The 25,000-nt window shown below is 37.7% G+C and overlaps 2 protein-coding genes across 3 annotated transcripts in view; both read left to right on the top strand.

Moving 5' to 3' along the window:
• Nucleotides 1-2,553: 2,553 nt before the first annotated feature.
• Nucleotides 2,554-10,642, top strand: LOC131787381 (uncharacterized). Of its 2 annotated transcripts, none has more exons than XM_059104494.2 (7): nt 2,554-2,736; nt 5,970-6,398; nt 6,888-7,175; nt 8,043-8,183; nt 9,029-9,053; nt 9,768-9,930; nt 10,502-10,642. In XM_059104494.2, the coding sequence occupies exons 1-7, from the start codon at nt 2,673-2,675 to the stop codon at nt 10,610-10,612; spliced, it is 1,221 nt and encodes a 406-aa protein (XP_058960477.2). In that variant the 5' UTR covers nt 2,554-2,672; the 3' UTR covers nt 10,613-10,642. The 2 variants fall into 2 exon arrangements, with proteins under 2 accessions (XP_058960477.2, XP_066017599.1); XM_066161502.1 differs by lacking the exon at nt 2,554-2,736 and adding an exon at nt 3,953-4,041.
• A 5,510-nt stretch (nt 10,643-16,152) lies between these two features.
• LOC136278141 (phosphatidylinositol phosphatase PTPRQ-like) overlaps nt 16,153-25,000 on the top strand; it is a 15,269-nt gene continuing 6,421 nt past the window's right edge. Inside the window, exons 1-8 of the mRNA XM_066161498.1 lie at nt 16,153-16,345; nt 19,491-19,769; nt 20,205-20,501; nt 20,925-21,209; nt 21,715-22,020; nt 22,568-22,671; nt 23,847-24,048; nt 24,688-24,790. Of these exons, the coding sequence (XP_066017595.1) occupies nt 16,282-16,345; nt 19,491-19,769; nt 20,205-20,501; nt 20,925-21,209; nt 21,715-22,020; nt 22,568-22,671; nt 23,847-24,048; nt 24,688-24,790 (1,640 nt within the window). The 5' untranslated portion in view covers nt 16,153-16,281. The remainder of the gene's footprint in view (nt 16,346-19,490; nt 19,770-20,204; nt 20,502-20,924; nt 21,210-21,714; nt 22,021-22,567; nt 22,672-23,846; nt 24,049-24,687; nt 24,791-25,000) is intronic.

The following is a 25,000-nucleotide window of genomic DNA, read 5'->3' as shown; positions in this document are numbered from 1 at the left end:
GCACATCAAGCACTGACGAAATTTGACAGATTTGAAATTTTTAAGCCGGTGCAAAAACAGAAACATTTTTTCGTGGCAAAAATTTGTCCTATGATTTTGTGGAGACAATTCTAACCCACCCTGCTGAGGCAGATAGGCCTTGCCAATCAATTATTAGTGACACTAGCCTTCACAATCTAGAAATTGAAAAAAAATATTACTAATGTGATCCGGACTGCAACTATAATTCCGTAGACTTTTTAAAAACATTTCCGGCCAGTCTAACTTTGAACACTCGGTTTCCTTTCACTGTCTCACAGTTTCCTTTGTGCGCTGGATGCTGGCAAGTACTTTAACCGCATTTCCAATGTTTCCCAAGGCGTTCCGATGTTTAGAACACACAAACATCTGTTTTACTTTTTCCATTTCGAGGCCAAAATGACCGGAACGAAACAACATGAAATCATCCAACTCTAGGATTTTGCTGGATCGGCAGTAGTACTTTAAATGACTTGATACGTTGTCCTGGCATTCCAGGAAAGATATCGGGGCTGAAACTCCGCTGAAATGGCCGCAGTCACCACAATCTTTGCTTTCCAAGAGACAAGTTCCTTTTTTTTTTTGGATAAATCTCTTAAAATAAATGAATAACTGAGGCAACTCTCCTCTCTAAAGAAACGCGTAAGGCACAACCTTAGCTAAAGTGAAGGGGTTGGATCGAGGTATGCTGTGACCTTAACTCCCCTCATAAATATTGAAGTGAGGCGGGTGGTTGGAGTGGAAAAAAAATTGAGTCTTTCTTTAAGAACGTTGTGGACTGTAACAGCATAAAATATTTGATGACGGCAGCAAATTTTCAGAAATGAACGTCCGAGGATTGCATTCCATGTGCGAAATCTTGGTCGAAACTGCAAGAATTCTTGCAGAGTTCACACGTATTGTTTCGTAAATGACACCGAAATATACAAGTATTTTAATTGTTTCTATGTAGCTTTAAGCTACGCGGTATGTATGTAGTGACCAGGGTGCTAAGTTGAATTCTTAAATTTTGATCTTCTCCACTCTGTGCGTGGTTCATGACCTGTTTCTGAATATTATCGAAGAGGCGTCTTTCGATCGCTTTTGTTTTGTTCAATTTGTTGGTCCTGCATGCTTTGCGATAAATCAGGTTTATGCAACATTTTAGGACAACTAGGGATTTTTGGTCAATTTCATAATAATGCAAATGACCTCTGAAGGGTGCGTAATTGAGTAAACTCATGGATTTGAGTTGTTTTCAAGACGTAGGTGGATGAGAATTAGAGAGATACCTGCGGGTTTGAGGCAATCAGTGACCTCATTGGTGTATAAACTATCCACTGATATGCTTTTTTAGCCCGATTTATACCTGCAAAAAATAATAGAAAACCTTTTTTTTAGACGGGAAGTCGAGAGAACCGCTCTTAGCGAGAACGGCACTTCCGTTGTATCATCCTAAGTCCCACGTTTAGTGAGCGGAAATTGCGTCTATATCTAAATTGGTCGTCCAAGCGTACCTTTATTTCACTTTCGTGGCGTTCCAAATATCCTCATCCAAAGTAATGAACGATGAGTAGAGCGAAGGTGTTGGCATTGATACTTCTTAAAGTAATATATGTTACTGTCGAGAGCACGTGAGTGGGAAAGTAATCTTTAATAATTCTAGAAATCATGAGGGGCAAGCTCTCAATCGAATGTCTAATTTCATTATTTAAATTTTTCTAGATAGTGGCACTCGATTTTACACTATTTTGATCATGAAACTGATTAAACGCTTCACTTTCGCGATGAATCAAGAGAATTGCGAGATAAACCTCGAGGTAGAACGCGCTTTGATCGATTATAACAAGTATATTTCAAGAGCGACGGACGAGGATGGCATAGTCTTTTCGAGAAGGAATAAGTAGACTGTCAATAGTGATAATACTGATCGAATTTTTGTATATTGAGTAATGCTCACTTAACAAACATATCAAAGTAAACTACATCCTTCACTATCTTTCATCTGCTAGTTGTAGCTTTAAATCTATTTCCCTTGTGTATATTGCGTCAGTACAGGTGTGTTGCATGAAAAAAAAAAAAAAGACGAATTTATACAATGTGCTAAATTTTACTTTATTCACTGCTTTAATAAATTACTCTTCTTGCTTGAAAACTAAGTGAATTGGAAAGATTCAAATCAGTTTTTAGATAATTAATGTAACCTTTGGCGCCCGAATCCTAAGTATGTTAATGCTTGAGTGGATTCGAATCCATCCCAAACTAACTGCAGTTAAAATATATCAAGCTATCCAAAAGGCCACCGATCATATACATGAATAGTATTATCTTCCATAATTGTGGCGTAAAGTTTCTAAGACAGTGCTGACCCTGGCGACCTCGATCCCGCTAGCAAAGCTTTAAAGAACAATCCAAAAAATATCCAACGATTTTGGAAGGGCAAGTCATTCTCGCGATCCTTGCCGAAAACTTCCGAAAGCGTACGGATATTTTCCGACGCCCAAATAGTCAGAGGGATTGTGGGATGCACGTCTTTTGCCCTTGAGGCGCGATCTCTCGTAATTCTTCCGCTGTATCATCCTAAGTGACCACCTCAATGTCTTAATTGGTCGTCCAAGTGTACCTTTAATGCTCTTTGGTTGCGTTTCAAACACCCTCATTCAAAGCAATGAACAATGGATTTAGTTAAGGTGCTGGTATTGATACTTCTTGGAGTCAATTTGCTAGTGTCGAGAGCAAGTAAGTGAGAAAAGAATCTATTATAATTTTAAAGTTTATGAAAGGCGAGCTCTCGATCGGTTGTCTAGTTTCATTATTTGGTTGTTTTCTAGATGGTGGCGATTGATTCTAAACTATTTTAATCATCAAACTGATTAAATCAAACACTTCGCTTTCGCGATAAATCAAGAGAATTGCGAGATAAACCTCGAGGTAAAACGCGTTTTGACCAATTGACCATTTTAACAAGCATTTATCAAGAGCAACGGACAAGGATGGCATAATTATTTTTTTGAGAAAGAACTAATAGGGATCAAATTTATATGTATTGAATGATGTTGATTTAACAAACATATCAAAGAACCCTACATCCTACAATGGCTTTCATCTAGTTTCAGCTTTAAAGCTGTTTCCCCTGTGTATATCACGTCAGTATGGGTGTGTTGTATGAGAAAATTAATGGTTTTATACAATGTGCTGACTCTTACTTTCATTGTTTTGATATATTACTCTTCTTGCTTATTCAAGAGAAAACTAAGTGAAATGGAAGGGTTCAAAACTGTTTATAGATTATTATTCGGGCTTTCCAAAGGAAACGCCCGAGTTAAAATTCCGCCATCGTTTTCTTTTTTTGTCCAGTCGCAAATTGCAGTTAAGTCCTTAACACGCATGCGTGACGTTTTAATTCTGACACATGGGCGACGTTTTGGCCGATAAGCGCATGCTATAGTATAATGGCGGAAGAAGAGCGGTTTGTGCGGTCCAAAATCAGCACAGATACTATGTATAATACGCTCAAAACGCATACAAAAATATGTACTTACCGTTCGCGGCAGGCCCACACCAATGCAAGCACAAAAACAAAGTTTCTTTTCAACAGAGCAAGCGCAAATTTGCGTCTAGTTAGCGTAGCTTCTAGCGCCCGACAACGACATTGAATATGTGAATCAAGTACCTAAACTTGTGTATGCTAATGCTTGAGTCGATCCGATTCCATCCATAGCTGTAGTAAAAATGATATAAGGAGAGATTGTGTTGTTTTCTCATCTTTTTCGTTATCTCGTTCTTGATTGAAATCAACTTGTCGTAAAGCTACTTTTAAAGTTTCTTTGAAGCGCGATCTCTCTTAATACTTCCGCTGTATCATCCCCAGTCTCACCAAGAGTGACCGGAAATTGCGTTTATATCTTAATTGGTAGTGGAAGCGTACCCTTAATGCACTTTCGTTGTGTTTCGAATATCCTCCTTCAAAGCACTGAACGATGGATTTAGTGAAGGTGTCGGTATTGATACTTCTTGAAGTCAGTCTGCTACTGTCGAAAGCAAGTAAGTGAGAAAAGAATCTTTCATAATTCTAAAGTTCACGAGGCGCGAGGTCTAGTTTCATTATTTCGTTGTTTTCTAGATGGTGGCGATTTTGATCAGCAAACTGATTAAATAAAACGCTTCACTTTCACGATGAATCAAGAGAATCGCGAGATAAACCTCAGGGTAGAACGCGTTTTGATCGATTATAACAAGCATTTATCAAGAGTGACGGACGAGCTAGGATGGGATTGTTTTGTTTTGTTTTGTTTTTTTGAGGAGGAACTAGAAGATGGTAATGATAAAATTTCTTTATGTTGAATAATGCTGGTTTAACAAACATATCATAAAACCCTACATCCTCCACTAGCTTTCGCCTAGTTGTAGCTCAAAAGCTGTTTCCTTTGTGTATATCGCTTCAGCATGGGTGTGTTGCATCAGAAAATTGATGGATTCTTCTCAATGCCTGTTCTTGATTAAAATCAACATGGTTTTAATATATTTTTGCATTTCCCTTAAAGCGTGATCTTTCGCCAGCCTTCCGCTGTTTCTTCCCAAGTCACACCTTGAGTGACCGAAAAATGCTTCGAAATCTTAATTGATCGTTCAAGCGTAACTTTGTCTTTCGTGGCGTTTGAAACATCATCATTTTGGCTTCCTAGCAACCTCGATGGCTCCTTCATCTCGATCAAAGTATTGAAAGTAATTCAAGCTGACAGTCTAGAAATACCATAAACGTAATTAATTAAGAGCGTCTTCACAGAAAGTATCTTTTTATCAGTTAGTGCTTAAAGGGAACTTTCATTTTTATTCAACACAACACTGTATAATTGAATAGAAAGTGCTAAAGTAGTCTGAGAAATCTTAGATTCTTTTCAGGCTAAATACAACAATGTTTTTGGGTCAGCAGTATATATCGAAAAGAGTATTAATGGTGGAAGCGTCAGATAAAAAGTAAAAATACATTCGTGCTTGATACACGTGCGCGTGTTTGGCTTTGACAGTCTTGTTTTAGCTCTACCAGGACGAATTACCTGTTTACAAGTGCAGAATTGAAGGGCCTGAGACACATATCATACCACGATTTGCAAACAATTTTGTTTTTAAAGCTTGAGCACACTGTGGGAGGCAGTTGTTTAGTGTTTTACGATATATCCTGCTCTCGTTTTGCTAACTAAAACCATTTACGTAAAGAGTGATGCTGGTAAGCAAAATGTTTAGACTAACATGTAGATGTTTTTTGTTTATTTATTTGTTTATTTGTTTTGTTTTGCTCTTGTTTCGCTTTGTTTTATTTTTGTATTTTTGTTTTTTTTAAGGCTGATTATTGAGTATGCTTGCTTGGTAAATGAAAAAAAGATGCACTATATTTTCTTTGTTCAGTCAGTAATTTAACACTGTACTTGGCCGGACATATAGTGCCCACCGCACTTTAGATATTGCAATGTCTTCAGACACTACGAAACCATTTCAAACTTACAATCGATGCAGCTATTTTTCAGTAAACAAAGCCGAAATTAAGTTTTTGTGTAGTTTAAGTGAGGTAGTTGAAAATAGAGTTTAATAAAGTTAGTACACAACAGCTATTCTGCTTGTTCTACACACTAGCGTGTAGGATCCAACAGTGAAATACATCCGTATTAAGAAGGATACTGGAACTTTGAAATGAAACTTATCCCCGACACCGAATAAAAGACAACAACAACAACAAAAACCAAGAAACAAAGAAAAAAACCCAATGAAGAGAACAATAAACTATTTATGTTTTAGATCCATACCCAGAGCGACCAATAAGAACTGTTTACGTTCAACTAAGCTTGTTTTGGATGCTATTTAGCTTCAAAGAATATTAGTGTTAGAGCAATTTTTTTCTGCCTTTAAACTTTCTACCAAGGTGTTATCGGCTGATAAGGTTAATGGGTGTGTCTTTTTTTAATTTTTACATTCAGCTTTCGAGAAGTACTTCCATGGTTCCGGGTACATTTTCTTTGGGAGAAATGGTACCCGATACAATTGGGTTGGAAGCAAAAGAATCTGTAATGAACAGTCTGGATATAACCTTGTTTCAATCGAGAGTCGTGAGGAATGGAACTTCCTGAGGCAAACCATTCAAAGAGAGAATACCACTGAATACTTCATAGGTTTGTGGGAAGATACATCAACTGGAGTGTGGAGATGGTTAAGTGATAACAGCTCAGTGAATGCGTCCAGCAGAGGACATTGGCCCTGGGCAAGAGGAGAACCTAACAACAGAGGTGGTGATTATGAAGAGAACTGCGCGCAAATGTACAGAGACTATCTTAATAACTACGGGCTCTATAACGATGTCAGCTGTACTTCACCCAAATCTTATGCAGGATTCATATGTGAATTGACAGGTGCAGGAGATAATAGACTCTTAATTCTCACTACACGAATCTGAGAATAAGAATAAGTCAATCGTATTACGGCCCAGTCCTTCTCTCGAAAGTCAGTTACACCGCAGAAGATAGTTAAAAAGATTACATGACAGTATAAAAGAGAAAAAATCAACAAAGGCGACGGCGTCCACCATATGTGGTACCTATTAGCGTTGTAACTGTTGAGGACTTGAGCTATCCAGCAAATATGTCGGAACGATGATGTGAATCAATGCTGAATCAAGTTATAAGTAAAGTAAAGTGGCATAATCTTCCCCGACTTACTCTCTGAAATTCCTTCTTATCTTTAACTTTAAATTCATTCATGAAGGTAAATAGAAAAGAACAGACAAGCCTTAGTCAATATTATTAGCCCCAAATTAAATGGGGAATGGAAAGGAATGTTACTATTACCATTTAAATGATTGATTTCTAATATCTATACCATTTTATCATGTTAATTTTTAGGCTTGCCGGGCCAGCCATCCTCACTCTCTACAAATTCTGTTTCACCAAACGAAATTGTCATCTCTTGGAGCGCTCCTACTGATGTAGGGGATGGAATAACAAGGTACTGTGTTAAGTGGCAGGCAGCTGGAATATCCCACATTCAACAAAGAGTAGTTACAGTGAGCAGATCTGCGACATTGGACAAGCTAACGCCTTACACATGGTTTGACATCCAAGTGAGAGCAGAAACTGATAAGGGAAGTGGCCCTTGGTCAGTATCACTAAAAGTGAGAACTAACGAGTCAAGTGAGTAATGGAATGACCCATTAACATGTAAAATGATAACATGTTACATGTTAATTACCATTATTATCAATATACGCGGCCAAATAGAAAATCGGCCTCTTCAAAACACACGCTCAGCGGGCCGCAAAAGACTGACAGCGGGCTGCTAATGCATTATCAGCCCTACAGCTTACATGATGATTTGAAGTGACTTTGAATTCGTCATTCACTTAGCTTGTATTATTAAAACTCGCATTCTTGATATCATTTGGCCTTGTTTATTGATAATAATGATAATGACATGACTTTTTGAGGGAATATTGTTTATTTGCGCCCTTGTAGTGCTTCGCGCTCGGGCCGCAAATGACACTACGCGGGCGCAAATAAACAATATTCCCTCAAAAAGTCATGTTATTCCCTTATTAGCATGTAAAATAACAATAACGCAGGTTACTCGACCCTTTGACCCTAATGAGTGACAACCTTTTTATTTCTCCTCACAATGTTACCTCTGAATCAAATACGAAGGTCAATAGAATAAAGGAAACGATCATCAGCTGAATAAGCTCATAATTTTTAAACAAAATCCTTGTTGCACCCCAGGAAATGTAGAGAGAGCAGTATGGAGAATATGCATACTGATGTTAGGGTGCTAAGGTGTGTTCACTCCTATCTCATTAGTAATTCTCATCGCTATCTACCATTCAATTCTAATGATGGTATTTCAGTGAATTTGATATCTGATCAACTAATAAACTCCTAATTGATACTCTTCTTTATCTTCTCCACTTGTCTACTGTATTATGTTTATATTGTAAGGAGAAATTCTTTCCTGGTTACCTATGGGAGTTAAAGTGTTAATAAATGTCGTTAGTTCTTTTCCCACAGTTCCAGTAGTGGTAAAGGTCGATGACCTCGAGAAAGGCATCCTTTATCTGCCAATCGCTATTTCAGCAGCATTGTTGTTTATAGTGATGATCATCCTCACCGTGGTTTTCATACTGCTACGAAAAAACCATCTAGAAATGGGTACTTGGATTTTGTTTTCTTTTTTCTTTAAATTAAACTTGACTTTTAGTCATCTCTATTATCAAGGCAATTTAGGGGCAGGCTTGATCAACATATCATTCAGTAATAATTAAGCAATAGTTTTTAAAAAAGCGATAAAACTTTTAAGTCTGTAAGACATGTTTCGACAGAAACTTCTGTCATCTTCAGTTAACTAATATACAAAGGGTTGGAAATTGAATTGGTAATACATGTTTCTTTAAAGTAGTTACTTGTCTGCTAATATCAAGACCCTTTTTAAGCAATAGTTCTAGATATATAAATATATGTAATTGGTAAGTAAGCCAAATCTAAGAGTAGTGAGTAAAGGTGAAAAAAAAGCAAAAAAAAAAAAAAAAAAAAAGAAGAGAAAAGAAAAACTGAGTTGTAGCGAAGAAATAAATTACAACCTCTTGCTCTAAAGTGTCCTGAACATACAATGCTATGCTGGCTTGTAAGACCGACTGGTTCTGGAAAAATCATACCTAAAGGATCATGAAATCACGCAACGACAAATCCGAGTAAAGTAAACGTATTAAATGACGTGCCCAAAGGAAATAGTTGGTCACATTACCAATAGGCTGCGCGACTACCTCTTAGCTGGGTAAGTTGTTAATGTGTCACCCGAGATACCGAGTACATGTATACGTTTTTACTTAAATGCTGCCGGATGAACCGACAAATCCGAAGTCTGGCGTCAATTTTTTTCCTTCTTCTTTTTTTTTTTTTCTTTTTTCCAACAACCTAAGTTGAACCCTTTTGAAGAAAACAAAAGTCATTTATTTCTCTGTTTACTGCTAACGGTGGTGCTTTATTTTATCCGCTAGCCTCAAGAAAAAAAGCTGTCAAAATGTAAGTTACTTCAATCTGTGTCACTTTTATTCGAAATTTATTCAGCCTGGAGCACATGTAAATCAAGGCCGAGTTTATCCCTTAAACAATACATAAAAATTAATGATTCGTAAGGAATACATTTTCTCTGTGGCATCCATTTCAACTATTCACTTGGTTTGTTTTCGAAGTGTAACAAAGAGTTTTCGGCTGTTTTGGGAGGGTAGAACACTTACCCAGAAATGTAGAGACAGGTGGCTCTATGCTTTAAAAAGTGACAAAAGCCAGACAGCTAATGCAGCTGTAGTTGCATAAAAGCCAGTGGACAAGAGCCTAAATAATTTTTTTCGATAGGCTGAAACTAGGTTTTTATGCCCATCGATGCAGAGATCGTCATTCCTATTCCAGAGTGGATTTGGCGATTTCTCGAAGGCGATCCACTGTCACTAGAGCACAAGGCATCCAAGCTGTCTATTAGAGAACAATATTATAATGCTTTAAATGGCTCTGCTCTGAACTCTGTAGATTTTCTAAGCTGAGTAGAAATCATATTCATGAATCTTCACCAAATAAATGTGGGGTGCTGGTCGTTGTTAGTTGTTAAAACTTGTCAAAGTTTTTTTGCATTCTTGTTGCCAGTCAGTCTTATTGCATTTTCAAAGATCATTAATAATAAACCTGGACCTTTTCTCTCTTTTCTTTTTGTGTGTTTATTTCTTTTCGCTCTTTATACAGGAATCAACGTGACTTTCAAGAGAGTTTGCCATTAAATGTTTTGAATGTTGGTGCCCGGCTAGAGTTTGCTTCGGGAAATGGAACCGGGATTGAGAGGTTCCATAGGGAACCGCTAGTCCAACAGGAGGGTGTATACACCGAACTGCTTCCGGAGTCAATGATGGTAATTATACTTGTAACTAAATTAAAGCTAACCAATATGAGCCTCATAAAAAAGGGAAATAAAGGATGTGCGATACTTCCTTTATTTTACTTTTTAGCTGTTCCTCTTTGCTCTTTGCATGTGCCCCTTTCCCTGCACCTATATTGCTACTCTGACGCACCTTGACTGTGGTCTTTTAACATAAAACTTTCCATATTACATAAGTTTGATTGTTTTATCCATTTACCATTATTATTTATCCAGTTTTATTCATCCGTTTATGTCCTTATTTTCCTTTATATCTATCTCAAACATCACTTGTTTGATTAAGACCATTTTAGGAATGCCGAGCAAAGAGATCTCATTGGAAAAAAAGGCAATAAATTTTAAGCGCAGTATCTAACAAAACTTTCACTAGAAATGTATTTGAATGAATGTCTCATTTACGCTTGGCAGCGGTTATGGTTCGTTCATTTTTTTTTTTTTTTTTAAATTTGCATTCGCGATTTTAGTCGTGTTTTCCAGCATTACTAAGCCTGCCAAGTCGATCATGACATAATTTTTTTAACAAATAAAATTGAATGTTTTGCAGACCTCTGAAAACGATGGTTCCCGAACGTACACTTCCCTTGTGAAATCAACAGAAGACAGCGACATTGAATATATGAATCAATTACTTGCTTCTGAGTATGTTAATGTTTAAGTGGATTGTTCGTATTTAAGATGAATAGCGCTAATCCTTAAAAGCTGAGGTAAACACAATGCCTATGGTATGTGTCTCTGAGAAGCTGCTATTTCCACCCCCCTATCATGTAAACACTTAAATAAAGAGGAATAAATCATTACCTTGTCTTTCAGCGGTTGGGCTATTTTAAAATCTCTGTATCGATTATGTACTCATTCCTTTTCTTAGGGATATTTCCTGTGTCTGCAAAATGCTTGGTCTGATTGATTGTCTGACTGTCGTCCATAATATCATTACATTATTGAATGAATTCGACTTCGATTTTCCAACTCTTGGTTTTCACCCGCGTGACTTTTGTCTTGACGACGGCTGCTATCCGCCCTGTTGGTGCCCAAACAATTAGTTACAAATGCAATCGTAGTAAGGTGTGTGAGAAAGTAGGAATGGTTCTTTGTGTAGTTTTCGGCTGTGGCAGCAGAAGTGATCGGGACAAAGGGATTGGATTTTATCGAATACATCAGTTATTAAAAATAAGTCTTCCTTCAAAGAAAAATTGACAACAGAGATGAGAAGAAATTAGATACAAGCGATAAGTCGCAGCGACACGATGTGAGAATAAAGATAACGATAGACCAGCACGGACTCCCCACGTGGCTTTCGTGGTTGCGTCGCATTACTGCCTTCAAATTATATTTTTTGCTCTACAAGCATGTCTTAAAGATTCTTCCTTTTTATAAAAGATGATCGGAAGTTTTGTAAAATTTGTTTTCAGTAAAGGCTGATTGTGTATCGGACTCCACTATTCCATCAATATTTGTTTTAAATTTTTAACTGCCGGGTGGTACGTTGTGACGAAAGGCAATTAGCGTTCGTGACCTTTCGGCTTTTGTGTATATTTAAAGGCCTATTGTCAAGAGGCAAAGCTGACCCCTGCCAGACACCTTTCTATGATGTTTTCTGGGTACCCTCTTACTTCGAGGCTTTTCTTGAATTTCAAACGGCCCACTTCAAATGTTTTTTCGAAGAGTTAGTTCCAGGCTATCTTATTGCTTGCCTTTAATGAACCATATTTTACGCCTGGTGGGTGGCACGAGGCGAAGTGCGTAATTGGAAAGTCTCAGTCTGCCTCTAATGAGTTTTGATATCCCAGATGAAATTTTTTGCGAATCTTTTCCTGTTGAAAACCGTGGTATCGAGAAAAGTGATTTGGTTGATTCTCTGATATTTCAGCCGTGAATTTGATAGTAGGGTGGAAATGGTTATCCCGTTAAATTAACCGATTTACCTCTTTCCTGTCGCAATCCCAAAGGGAGAAAACGTCATTAATGTAACGTTTCCATTCTTTTGGTTTGATTTCGCTTTAATTGTTGGATTAATTTCTTTTCAGTTTCCGTCATGAAAATATTGGCAAATGGCACTGCTATTTTCATACCCAAAGCGGTTCCTTGTTTGTGGAGGAAGCTCTCCTCAATTAATTAAAACGAATTTTCTTTAAGGATTAAGCCAAGCATTTCCTTGAGGTAGTGCGTTGGGATCAGTGCGTTATGATTGAGGAACTTTTCGCATGTTTCTCATACTATATTTGTTCCTTTTTCTTGACGCATATTTGTGTACCACTTTCTGGGACAATCCAGGTCTACAAGAGGATCGTTCATCTGCTGCTAATATCTCACCTTCGCCAAAACTACAATCTGGTTAACAATCTCTGCTCCTTGAACCGATGTTACGAAGCCAGACACCATTAGGTTGTACGCCTCAAGACTTTTGAATGCTTCAAATTGCTTATTTGCACAATAACTTGTCTCCAGGACTAAATTAGAAAGAAGGTTCGAGACTTCTATCGGAGACAGACATTCTGAGTTGAATTCAGTGCTCGCTTCGAATAGCTACTGGATCGACACCAACCACATAAATTTTCTTAAAAGATCGCTCTCGAACGTGGCTTTCTAGGTCCTCCGCTTAGGTCAAAAGTACAGGTATCCTAAGGAGAATATTCTCTTTTAATTATGGTTTTTTTTCACCGGAAATATCCATAAAACAAAGTATTCGAAAGAGGGTGCGGTAGAGATGGCGATATATTTGCATGAAATTTCACACCCGAGATGAGCACCAACATGACGGACGCTTAATTTGCATAAATGTATGACGTCAGCTGCAAACCGAGAATAGCGAATAAGAGAAAAGCGGTTGAATCTGCTGTATTGTCGTTGTTGTTATTTTGTTGTTCTCTTTAAATTGGCGGGAAAATGAATGAAAAACACAGACAAGAAAATAACTACAGAAATCTCTTCACTTAATTACACTGAAAAAACTATGCTCGACTTCCTAATTCTGTGCTTCCCTACCGATGCAACGCAAATGTTATTGAGAGGAATGCGTGGAAAACCAATTGAAATATCGTAGGAATCCCTCGGGGGTTCACGCGTCTTAAATGACGCCTAAGACTTTGATCATCTGCTGGGGCTCAAGCGTCTTGAATGACGCCCAAGACTTCGACCTTGGAATGTGGAGCACTTAGTTCAAGGTCGATCAGTTTGTTAACCATGTCTTCCAACATACCAAACCACCGGCATAAGCTTAAAAACAGTGTTTGGTAAGGCAATCGTACGTATACCAATGTCATTATTTACAATAGCTTAATCGCTATATCCAATATATATATATATATATATATATATATATATATATATATATATATATGGCTCGTTTAAGACGATACAGACTCAACGAAGACTTACAGTCCTTATACACTTAGAATACACGATATCTAAACCTAAAATAAATTGTAAATTCGCTATCTATGAGGAAGATCATGACTAACTATCATATGCGTCTGTCTCATGGCGGGGAAGCAACGAAAGAGAGAAAAAAAGAGCGTTTCAAGACAATGGGGCCAAAGAAGACAAGCAGACACTCTAAGAGAGTATGACAACCAAGCGCTTGATCTTTTGAGCCATATGACGTCGAAAATTGTCACGCTATTGTCCATTCCAAGAAAGTGGACATGTCTAGGCTAGAGTATGCTAGGCTATTTGGTGCAACGATAAAAGAGAGTGTGAAACGTACTTCAAGTTGGGCTTCATATTATAACACCAGTCGAAAGTCCAGGCACCCAAGGCCCGACACAAAGCTGTCTCTTGATAATGTACCGTTGATGATTCCTCTACCTGCAGTCAACCTTCCTTCAAATGACTGCGACATCTTACGAAACTGGACCTCAGTATATGGTTCAGTAGTACGACAAAGGACAGTGTGGCAAAATGTTATGGCCATCATTGCAATATATATGGATTGCCATTTCATCGGACCAATAATACGATCACAATCATCCTTGGCAGATGATACCTTTAGAATAAGAAAAGGAAGTATCTCGGTTAGAATAACTGATCTATCAATACCTGTCATACTAATACAGATTTTGCTAGGTAAGCTCAGTGTATGCTCTTACCTCTACTATCACACTCTGCCCATCGTGAAAATGTTAAAATGAAAATTATACTTATAACGATTCTAAAGAAGAGGCAACAAAAGGACAACACGGTAAATAAATAAACCTACTTGAATTCTCCCAGAATATCCTTTGAGAAAGGTTTGTATTCATTCACTACATGTACTGTGTTTATAGCAATTATATGTAAACTATGGGGTTCAGCAAAAATGCGTTTTAATCTGCCTTTAAGGGGGTCGACAAGGGGTCGACGATATGCAATGTTTCAAGAGTCGAGAGGATAATTACGTTCCAGCAGTACAATATCAAAAGATTTTGATCTACTTTGTTTGTGTTACCACTTCCTATAATCAACAGAAACAGCAGAAGTCGATCAAGCCAAGAGTCCGTATGAAGGCGCATGCAACTTCAAAGAATGTGTGCGCGTTGTAATTTAACAAGCCTTTTCAACTTACCTCATCACCTTGATTCCAGCGCGTGTACCAGCAATAGAGGCAGCAGCAATTAAATTATTGTTGTGGTAATAGCCTGCGCAATCTGATGGCAAAAATATCTAGTTTACGGTAGGCTTGATCTGTTTAATGTTGCCGAGAAGGTTTTCCAGAATTGCGCAAACCGCATACCAGTCTTAAGCACAACTTTCGAATAGATGAACATATGACATAATCGCAAGGCCGTTGTCCTCTGCATTCCAAGTAATAATTGGACTTACATGTCAATATATTGCTCAATATATTTCGAACCACTCAGACTGCTTTTCTCTGTATTCAATTGGATGAACCTCATGGCTCAGTCAATGAGGGAGGCATTCTTTTGGAGGGACCTGAGTAAATTATGTTTTTCTCTCTCCTGGTTCTTACTCCTGATGATATGCACCCTCCACTAAAAAATCACTTCTCTGGCTACATCGTGGTCGTGTTTAAGGTCTTCTTTCTTCTCTATGTTGTCAAAAGTTATCAAAGGATATTCAATTTCTTTTCCGATTGCCTGAATCACGGATTTCAAACTTTCGCAACTATCACAGCTAGCTTGATGTTCATGGGAACAATTTCCTTGCAACTCAGAGTTTTGGGAATCAATGGAAATTAATGGTCAGGGCAAGGACTACCATCCGTCCTGACAGTGTATCCCACACTCTGTCTTCAAGTATCGCTTGGCACCCTTAAGAGTTCTCCGAACGTCTTCACACCACTTTGTAGTTGCCCACCCTCTTCCAATTCCTTCACTATCTTGTGCATTGCTTCAAACCCTACCGTTCCGCTTACAGCAGTGTTGTCTAGCCCTCGAAGGGAAAGCCTTTGAGAGGCCTCTCTTACGTGTAAAATTCTGATGACATTTGGCATGACAAGGTGATCCCCAGAGTCAAGTTTTAAAATCCTTGTTCCATAGGCCAAATCTTGATAAAAATATGGTTGATCTACAAAAAGTTTATTCGGACTCTGTGGTGTAGCATTTCGTTGACGTTGAAGCCAGCTCCAACATTTTTGGAGTAAGAGAGAGACTTGCTTTTATTAGGGTAACACTCCACAGTAATTCAAATTACTGAAAAACCTGTGGCCCTCTTAAAGTAAAATACACAATCGAAAACCTACACCTAAGAGTATAGATTACAGATATTTTTGTTTTGTTTTTGTTTGTTTGTTTGTTTGTTTTTGGAAAAAAAGTGATTTATAAGTAGACAAATGCAAATTAATTAAGGAATAAAAGCTGTAGATATGATTTATCAAGTAGTTTTATCAAGGCGATGATCTTATCGGTTCCAAATGCATCCGAAACTAACCGAATTTAAAATATATCAAGCTCTCCGATATTCTGCCGTCCATAGACATGAATGAGAGAGAGCTAAACAGGAGGATAGACGAAGGGGAAAAAATCTGAGTTAAAGCTTTTTCCTTAATAGTGTTGCAAAGCTTCCAAGACATTGCGTGACCCTGACGATCTCAACCCCCGTCGGCAAAGGTTTTAAAGAACAATCTAAGAAATATCCAACGATTTCGTGAGGGCGAATCATTCTTACGATCCTTACCGAAAACTTCCGAAAGCGTACGGATATTTTCTGACACCCAAATGGCCAAAGGGATTGTGGGATGCACGTGTTTGGTCCTTTATAGCCTTGAAGCGCGATCTCTCGTAATATTTCCGCTGTATCATCCTAAGTCCCACCTTCAGTGACCAGAAATTGTGTCTATATCATACTTGATATTTGCGTTTCAAATTTCCTCTGCAAAAGCATTGAACGATGGATTTAGCTAAGGTGCTGGTAATGATACTTCTTGGAGTCAATTTGCTACTGTCGAGAGCAGGTAAGTGTGAAAGGAATCTTTTATAATTCTAAAGTTCCTGAAGGGCGAGCTCTCGATCGAATGTCTAGTTTCATTATTTGGTTGTTTGCTAGATAGTGGCACTTTATTTAAGACTATTTTGATCATCAAACAGATTAAATGCTTCACTTTCGCGATGAATCAAGAGAATCGCGGGATAAACCTCGAGGTAGAACGTATTTTGATTGATTATAACGAGTATTTATCAAGAGCGACGGAAGAGGATGTCATATATATATATATATATATATATATATATATATATATATATATATATATATATATATATTTTTTTTTTTTTTTTTTTCCGAGAAGGAACTAGTGGATGGTAGTGATCAAATTTATATATATTGAATAATGTTGGTTTAACAAACATATCAAAGAACCCTACATCCTCCCCTGACTTTCATCAAGTTGTAGCTTTAAAGCTGTTTCCCTTATGTAGATCGCTTCAGTACAGGTGAGTTGAAGAGAAAATTGATGGATTGATACAATGTACCAAATTTTCCTTTATCAACTGTTTTGATATGTTACTCCTCTTCCTTGTTCAAGTGAAAACTAAGTGAATTGGAAAGATTCGAAACAGTTTTAGATAATTAATGTAATATTTACCGCCCGACAGCGACATTGAATATGTAAATCAAGTACCTACTCCTGTGTATGTTCGTGCTTGAGCGGATCGAAATCCATGCGAAACTAACTGAATTATCCTTAAGGCCATTAACCATTTATACATGAATAAGTGAGAGACAGGAAGTTATATGAAGGGGAAAAAAATCTTGATTTGAAGCTTTTTCCGCAATTGGGGCGTAAAGTTTTCAAGAAAATGCTGACCTTGACGATCTCATATCCCGCCGGCAAAGCTTTACTTGAATTAAATTAGAACGCTTTGCTTCTCCTTTAATGATCTAAAGCTGAAGAGAAAAGTTGACAGAAAGACTTTGTTCTTTTGTTCTTGATTAAAATCAACTTGTTTTTTATATATTTTTGCATTTTCGTCAAAGCGTGTTCTTTCGTCGGTCATCCGCTGTTTCCTCTGAAGTTACACCTTAAGTAACCGAAAATTGCTTACAAAAATCTTTATTTGTCGTTCAAGCGCAACGTTTCTTTTCAATGCGTTTTAAATATCATCATCTAAGGATGAATGATGGATTTAGTGAACGTGAATGTATTGATACTTGTCGGAGTTGATTTGCTGCTGTCTATTGCACGAAGTGAGAGAGGAATGTGCGATAATTCTAAAGTTCATAAAGTGCGAGCAGTTAATTTGAATTTTAATCTCTATTAATATGAATCTAGACATCGATAACTGAGACGTCTGGACTGTGTACAGGCAGGTTACATAGTAGTCCTTTCCTTAAGATAGAGCAATTTGCTTAATATACAAGTCATAGCCTCCGATAAAGCCAACGGCTACGCAGCACGTTAACCCGTTTTTATTGTGAAATTACGTTAGCATATTACCGCTTAGGTATCTGTGCACCTGTTATTACCAATAAAGCAAGCAAGCATGTAAGCATCAAATCTACATGTAGCTTCCAAGAAAGTTTTAGTCTCCCTCCCACCCACACCATTTAAAATTTTGATTGCTTTTCTCACTGAAAAAACTGTATCGCTACAGACAGTGACATTCAAACGTTTCTAGATGGGAGGAAAACCATACGGAAAGAAAAACCGAAAGTTACATAATCAGTGACTGGTAATGACATTCCTCGAGACTGTGAACGAAAATCGACAATTGAAGATTTGCTACAGGCCATTTTGCCCCTATACTCGAAAGATTTCTTCTTACGGCAAGGAGCAAGTCAATAACTGAGAATTTTGTACATGGGAAATTACGCCCATCTTTTGTTTTCGTCGTGTTTCAACGCATTTTTTCATCTTGAGCCTTAGCGCCAACTCATTTTCCAATTTTTACTCAGGCATTGTCGATCCTTTTTATTTTTATTAATTAATAAAGTTGACTTTTCTTGTCAGTAAAGGCTAGGACTATTGTGTCTATATGATAAGCCACCCGGGCATTAAATTGAATCATTACGGTAACCCTTGAACTCCTATGAGTGACCAAAAACAGAATTTCTCTTTACATTATCGATGCAATGTTAAGCAGGGAATTCACGAGTATGGGAGTTTTCTTTATGAAAACTCTTATTGCTGTAATGATTATAATTCACAACACTTTTTAGATCTGCGATAACTGGTTCCTATCTTGTCTTTTTGTCTAAAAATGGATACGCTTTATGAGCTGACAATGCATTTTTAATGGTAGAAGAATTTGCTGGCATATCCTTTGAAGTTATATTTCTGCTTTTCTGTTTTTCCACTTAATGAGATCCAGCAAGTATCAGCGTAGATAGGTCTGCATATATACATGTATGACCTTATTTGTACTTTTAGATAGAGGAGTTATAAATTCTACAGAACTTTATTTATCTGTAGCCGATGGTACTAACAATGGAACAAGTAAGCTGTGGAACATTTTGATTACATAATTTCCCCTAATTTCAGTAACAGTGAAATGGTATTATGCAAATGCGAGGGGGAATGACTTTACTCTTGATTCAGTTTAAGATTGTAGCTACATTTTGTGTTAATTTCAAACCCTTGACATGGTTTGCAGATGTTTTCCAAAATGGAATACCAAGATTTAAATTAAACCCGGGACATCGGAGCACATACACTTTAGCCACCTTAATCTTATTATCTTCTGGATAATACTCTTAGTCTTACGTGGTATTTGGATTTTTTTTTCCTACTGGATGGAGTCAAAATTACCACATGAAAATGTAAAATATTAGGATGCAAATCTGGACCAATCTTTAGCCCTTTGCACCCAACATTAGTATTCATATTGTCCACACTGTTCCTTTTACATTTCCTATGGTTCTGACAAGGAGAGTTTGGTGATCATTTTCTTTATTATGACACTGAAATAAGAAATAAGAAGCCAGTAGCCCTTAGAGGGTAAATCCGGTGTAGAACTCTTGAGAACCAAACCAGTGAGTGGTGCAACTGTTTTTTATATATGTCAAGCATAGTTTTGGTCTTAAACTGTTATTTTAGCTTGAATACATGCATTATTCAAATTAAACTACTGAAATGAAATGTTATATTTGACTTGTTCCAGCTCCTACAGCTCCTAGGAATTTCAAATTGACTGTTGAGTCATCCACAGAGATTAAAGCGTCGTGGAATGCGCCCTTGAAGCTTAATGGCGTCTTCAAACGTTACGTGGTGAGGTATGGTTTATCAAAAGATGGCATGAATAAAGAGGTGTATCCCACAACCACAGAGTACTCACTGACCTCACTGGATGAGTTCTCTATTTACTATGTTCAAGTCCATGCTGAAACGGCTGTTTCTGGGTCTGCCTCCAGTGTTCTTTCGGCAAAGACAAAAGAAGATGGTTAGTGCAGTTATAGGTTGTTGTTATTGTTGTTGTTGTTGTTGTTTATTTTTGCTTTGGTTTTCGTTCATCAATGTCTGCAGGTGGCAGCCACATGTAGCATCCAAATAACTTACAAGTGCCACGCGATACTTTCAATGTTTGCGTCACTTCATGTTAAAGGTGTTTATTGTTTTTGGTTAACAAATGTTTTCTCCACGGATGTCGTACTGAATGTAAAGAAATGCAATAGACCTTTAGAACCAAAGCATGAGCACAGCTAGAAGATAATGGGTTCATGACCATTAGCTATTTGCCTTTGAGAATGGTGACATGTCAAAAATACGTCATGTTTAATATCGGTCATCGATCTTCTTAGATACAACATTCTAAGTTTAACGAAGATGTTGCCTGACATAGATCTTCTAATTCTTTTATTCTGACTTGCAACTACAGCTCCCAGTTCCGCTCCAGTCATTAACAAACAAGAGACAAAGGCCGAGGATGCGCACACCATAAGAGTCAAATGGAATGAAATTAAAAAAGAGGATCAAAACGGCTTCATATTGGGATATGAGGTTTCATACAAAGAAAGTGGAACAGAAAAAGTGTTAAGTTTTAATGCAACAAATACAAACACAATAATCACGCGCTTGAAGCCATTTACGTCATACTGCATTCAAGTTCGAGGGTTTACAAGTGTAGGAAAGTCACCACTCAGCCCTTGCTCAGATGTTCAGACATTGGATAAAGGTATGCCATCATTGAATTTAGTTTGATTCATCATCATCCTTGAATTAAGGAAATATGATTTGAGAGGTTTTTTCTTCGGGGAAATAAAAGACGACGACAACAATAGAAAAAATAGCTAAATAACTGAGTGAGGCTTTGATCGGTTTAAACTACACTCAATTTCTGATGAAAAACTTCTGTTTCTGTTTTTCCAATAGTTGTTTTTCTTGAGGTGCTCGTGGCACATTAAACTCTCTAATCAAAAATAGCCTAAAATCTGCTGAGCTTTTCTTTTTTCTAGATCTTAATATTTTTTGTTGTTTTATATTTACTTTACTTTGTTTGTTTGTTTTTCTTTTTTCTTCACTGTGTTTATTTAAGCTACTGAGTAATTACTAACCACTCAAACGTATTCAAATCTTGTACTGTTATTTATTTTAAAAGGTCCAAGCCATCCGCTCAATGTTAAAGTTCAGGCCGTTTCTTCTGTTTCAATTATTGTAACGTGGGAGGAACCAGCTCACCCTAATGGAGACATAAGAGAGTATATGATATTGTATGGAACCAGCAAGGACGTACAAAGTTATGAGCAAAAAGTGACTGGAAGCACGCGTAAACATATTATAGACGGCTTAAACAAATATACCACTTATTATGTGAAAGTCAGGGGTTGTACATCGAAACCGGGAAATGCTTCTGAAGTATTCAATGTCACAACTTTCGAAGATAGTAAGTAAATACTAATGATTCATGGTTTTCAAGTGTTACTTGTATTCCGGGAAACTAGATTTTTCATGTTTTAGAACGTCGGACTACCGGGCTGGAGGTCGTGGGTTCAAGTGCCAGACATTTATTTGCTGTAGGAAACAATTGGGAAGAATGAATTTTGAATTAAAAGAGAGAAGATGCAGCGACTACTGGAATGGTCAATTATAACAATGAATTATGATGAATTGTGTTATTGATTCCATGATAACCTCGAAGTGGTTGATGACAATGAATGTTGGAAATAGTTCATGGTTCATGAAAAGCTCAGCGGTCGCCTTTGCTTCGTGATTTACATTCTTTTCTCGTTCTCATCTTCTTACGATCGTATTTACACTAAAATAACTATAGAATGGGAACTCCGTCGCTTAAATAACTGATGTATGATCACTTGTTCGATTGATTGGTGGGTTGATTATTTTTGTTTATTCTTATTGTTAGTTTAATTTATTTCCTTTTTGCATCCTAGGTCCTGGACCGCCAAAGGAGTTTAGGGCTCAGGTTGTAACAGGCGCTGATGTTCATCTTATATGGAAGGAGCCTGATAATTCTAATGGAGTTGTAAGGTTCTATTACATAAAGATCTACAATACTAAAACCGGCTTACAGGTCGGAAACGTACGCAACCAGAGCGCTGACGAGGAGTCAGACATGCAGCAACACAGAAGGCTGATACAAGGTCTCAAGTATTATACAGACTACACGTTCACAATCCAGGCCGTTACAATTAAACCTGGGGAAATGGCTAACGCCACAGCAAGAACAGAGGAAGGAGGTATAGTCCTTACCTTTTCATATTGAACGAAGCTGGTCGAAGATTTTCTCTCTTCTCTTCTCTTCTTTTCTCAATAAATGAAACCGTTTGTACAGGTAATCACTTGATTTCGAGAGCAATTTGAAATAAATAAGCACGAGTAAATTTAAGACTAAAAAAATTGCACGAACCTACGCATTCGTGTAATTTACTGGTTATCCTGTTTTTCATTTACGGGTATCTTGTTGATTTACAAAAACCGTTATACGCCTCTAAACACCGTAACTTACTGGCTGGTATCGCTGTTTGTAACGTTTGAGATAAATTTTGGTTCTGACAGCCTGGAAGCACTTCATCTAGTTATTTCAACGTTCGCACACGCGCAAATGTTCTACCCTTCCATTGACACCAATAATTGATCTAGGTCTGTTCCGCGAATGGTACACGCATGGGAACACTAACACTTCAAGTATTTTCACACCGATTACAATTTAACTCTTCTGCAAGCGTTCCGTATCTTCGTCATACAATTTTCTGATCTCAAAGCAATTGTTATGATTTGTTGTAGTCCCAAGTCAGCCCAGAGATGTCACTACGAAACTTGACAAAGGTGGAATTTCTGTCAGATGGAAGGATCCCCAGGACCACAACGGAATTATCACCAAGTACTCGGTGAGCTAAGCTGCAAAAATCCGTTCAATATCAAGCCTATCGAAAATTTATACAGGTGCACTAATGGTCTCGAAGCGTGCAAGTTTACATTTCAGTCTTAGCTGAAAATTATCTTGTAATCTTGTAAGATATTTTTTAAAAGTCAAATGAGACCCCAAACAACAGCCACAACTACAAAAAAGATAGGCTAGGGTGTGAAATTGCGCCTAATACAGGCGCCAATGCGACCAAATGTTTCACTTTGGCGACCAAATCCTGAAAATTAGAAGCCAAATTGGCGTCTAGAATACTTCATCATAACCTTACCTAGAGATATAGTGAATTAAAAGGATTTGCAAAGACGAATTAAATCCGCGGCAAACTTCCTGGTTAAGTTGGTTTCCAAAACGCAGCACATGAGTCTCGATCGATAACCAGACACAATCTTGGATTTACGTGAGCTTGAACGTTGAATATCATTCACTCTAGTGTCCACTTTGTAGCATATTAACGATCTTTTTTTTAACTTAATTTTAGAGGGTCTATTTAGAACGCTGACAGCACAAAAAGAGGTTTTGTTTGTCTTCAGAAATGGCGACCGACTTTTTTCGAATTGGCTACCACTTTGAAAAATTTGGGGGCCAAGTGGCTATCAGAAAAAAGAAAAAATTAATTTCACGCCCTGCAGGCCCAAAATAAATCAGCCGATTTTCGTAAATTTTGCATGAGATATTGCCACATTGCGTTATTTGAGTGTCTGATGTTGTTTGCTTTACTTTTTTGTCTCGTTTTGTTTTTGTTTAGTGTTTGTTTCGTTGTGAATTTGTTGATTTGGTAGTTTTTTCGAGCTTGATTAAAATGTGTGATGACTATTCTGCTAGAATGCATTTTGTCATGCTCATGTAATCGAAAGCTTCAATTTTTGAGGAATAATGCCTTAGTGATGAGCACGCTTTGGAGGTTTATGGTTCTATCATCAGCTCCCGTTGTGTTGTGTTCTTTTCAGTAATGACACAGGTAGGCTTTCGAATTAAAAAACCCGTAAGAAGGAAGGAACCACTGCCCATTTCCCACCATCGGAACCCTGAAGTTTAAGTGTGTAAATTTTCTGTGAATTCGGAACGAATTTTCCCCTTCTCATTACAACTGCATTTGTTTGTCTTTCTCTGAGATGTTGTATCTTCCTCGATTTTCAGGTATACTTTGAGGGTAAAAGAGCATATAACACTTCCTTTCAACATAACCACGAAATAGTTTTAGACGAAACCTCTCGGAGCACTGAGATATCAGTGGAAAAGTTGAAGCCTGGTACAAAATATAGTGTCTATGTGAAAGCAAAAACAGCCAAAGGATATGGAACCGCAAGTGATCCTGTGGAGCTGGACGCACCATCAAAACGTATGCTAAATGTTATGTTTTTTGTGTGAACATGTAAGAACTGTAGTTCAGCTTGTAGAACATTGGCCTAGTGTATCGTTGCCATGTGTCCCCACGTTGTCTACATAATTGGGATGAATTTTAGTTTGATAATTTGAATGGGGTCAGCAAGCAACTCGCTCAATCTTCGAGTAGTGGATAAAGAAGGAGACAAGCAGTCGTAAGGACGGATGGGCAGATAGACAGACAGATAAATAAAGAGGGTAAGTTTCTAAAGAAACTGTGGTGCTGCGTCGGTGGACGAAGGGCTAACGCTCGAAACGTCAGCTTTTTTACCCTTTACGGTGGCTAATTTACGTTTTCAACCCAGTTGTTAACACTAAATTACCTGTCAGACAGACAGATAGGCCGATTGACTGAGATATACTTGTACAGAAATACGGATAAACAAACAGACAGATAGACAGACAGATACACGGACAATACGCAAAAGTAAAGATTTTTATGCTACCTAGGATGTGAAAATTGGGCCACTAGTTTGTTCATTTCTTTAGATGACCAAAGGTCCGGTTTAATCTTTAATCTTTTTTCTCATGTCATCTGAAAGGATCTCGGTGATGAAACATTTTTGCACTTTTACTTTTTTTCTTTTGTTTACAGGTCCTCCTATTCCCAAACTCCCCCAAGTTGTCGAAGCTGACGTCACAACAACAACAATTACGATCTTTTTATCTCCATCCGATGACACTAACGGAGAGATCATGTGAGTGCTGGGAAATCCGTATGTAAGACTGGCTTTTGTAATTTTACGTCCGGCCATTCTTGAATTTCAAAAAAGGAGGAGCGGGGTGGTTTGCGAGGTTTGGGGTCATCTTAGAGTTTCATGGGAGGACGAACAAGGGGGCAAGGGGAGGGGGGTTCAGTTCTTGTCACCAAGAGAGTAAAAGGAGAACTATAGAAAGGAAACAGTGGG

This window comes from Pocillopora verrucosa, chromosome 14 (assembly GCF_036669915.1).
Source record: "Pocillopora verrucosa isolate sample1 chromosome 14, ASM3666991v2, whole genome shotgun sequence".
Classification (NCBI taxonomy): Eukaryota; Metazoa; Cnidaria; class Anthozoa; order Scleractinia; family Pocilloporidae; genus Pocillopora; species Pocillopora verrucosa.
The sequence above is the reverse complement of the archived record's forward strand: the minus strand, read 5'-3'. Positions and strand labels throughout refer to the sequence as shown.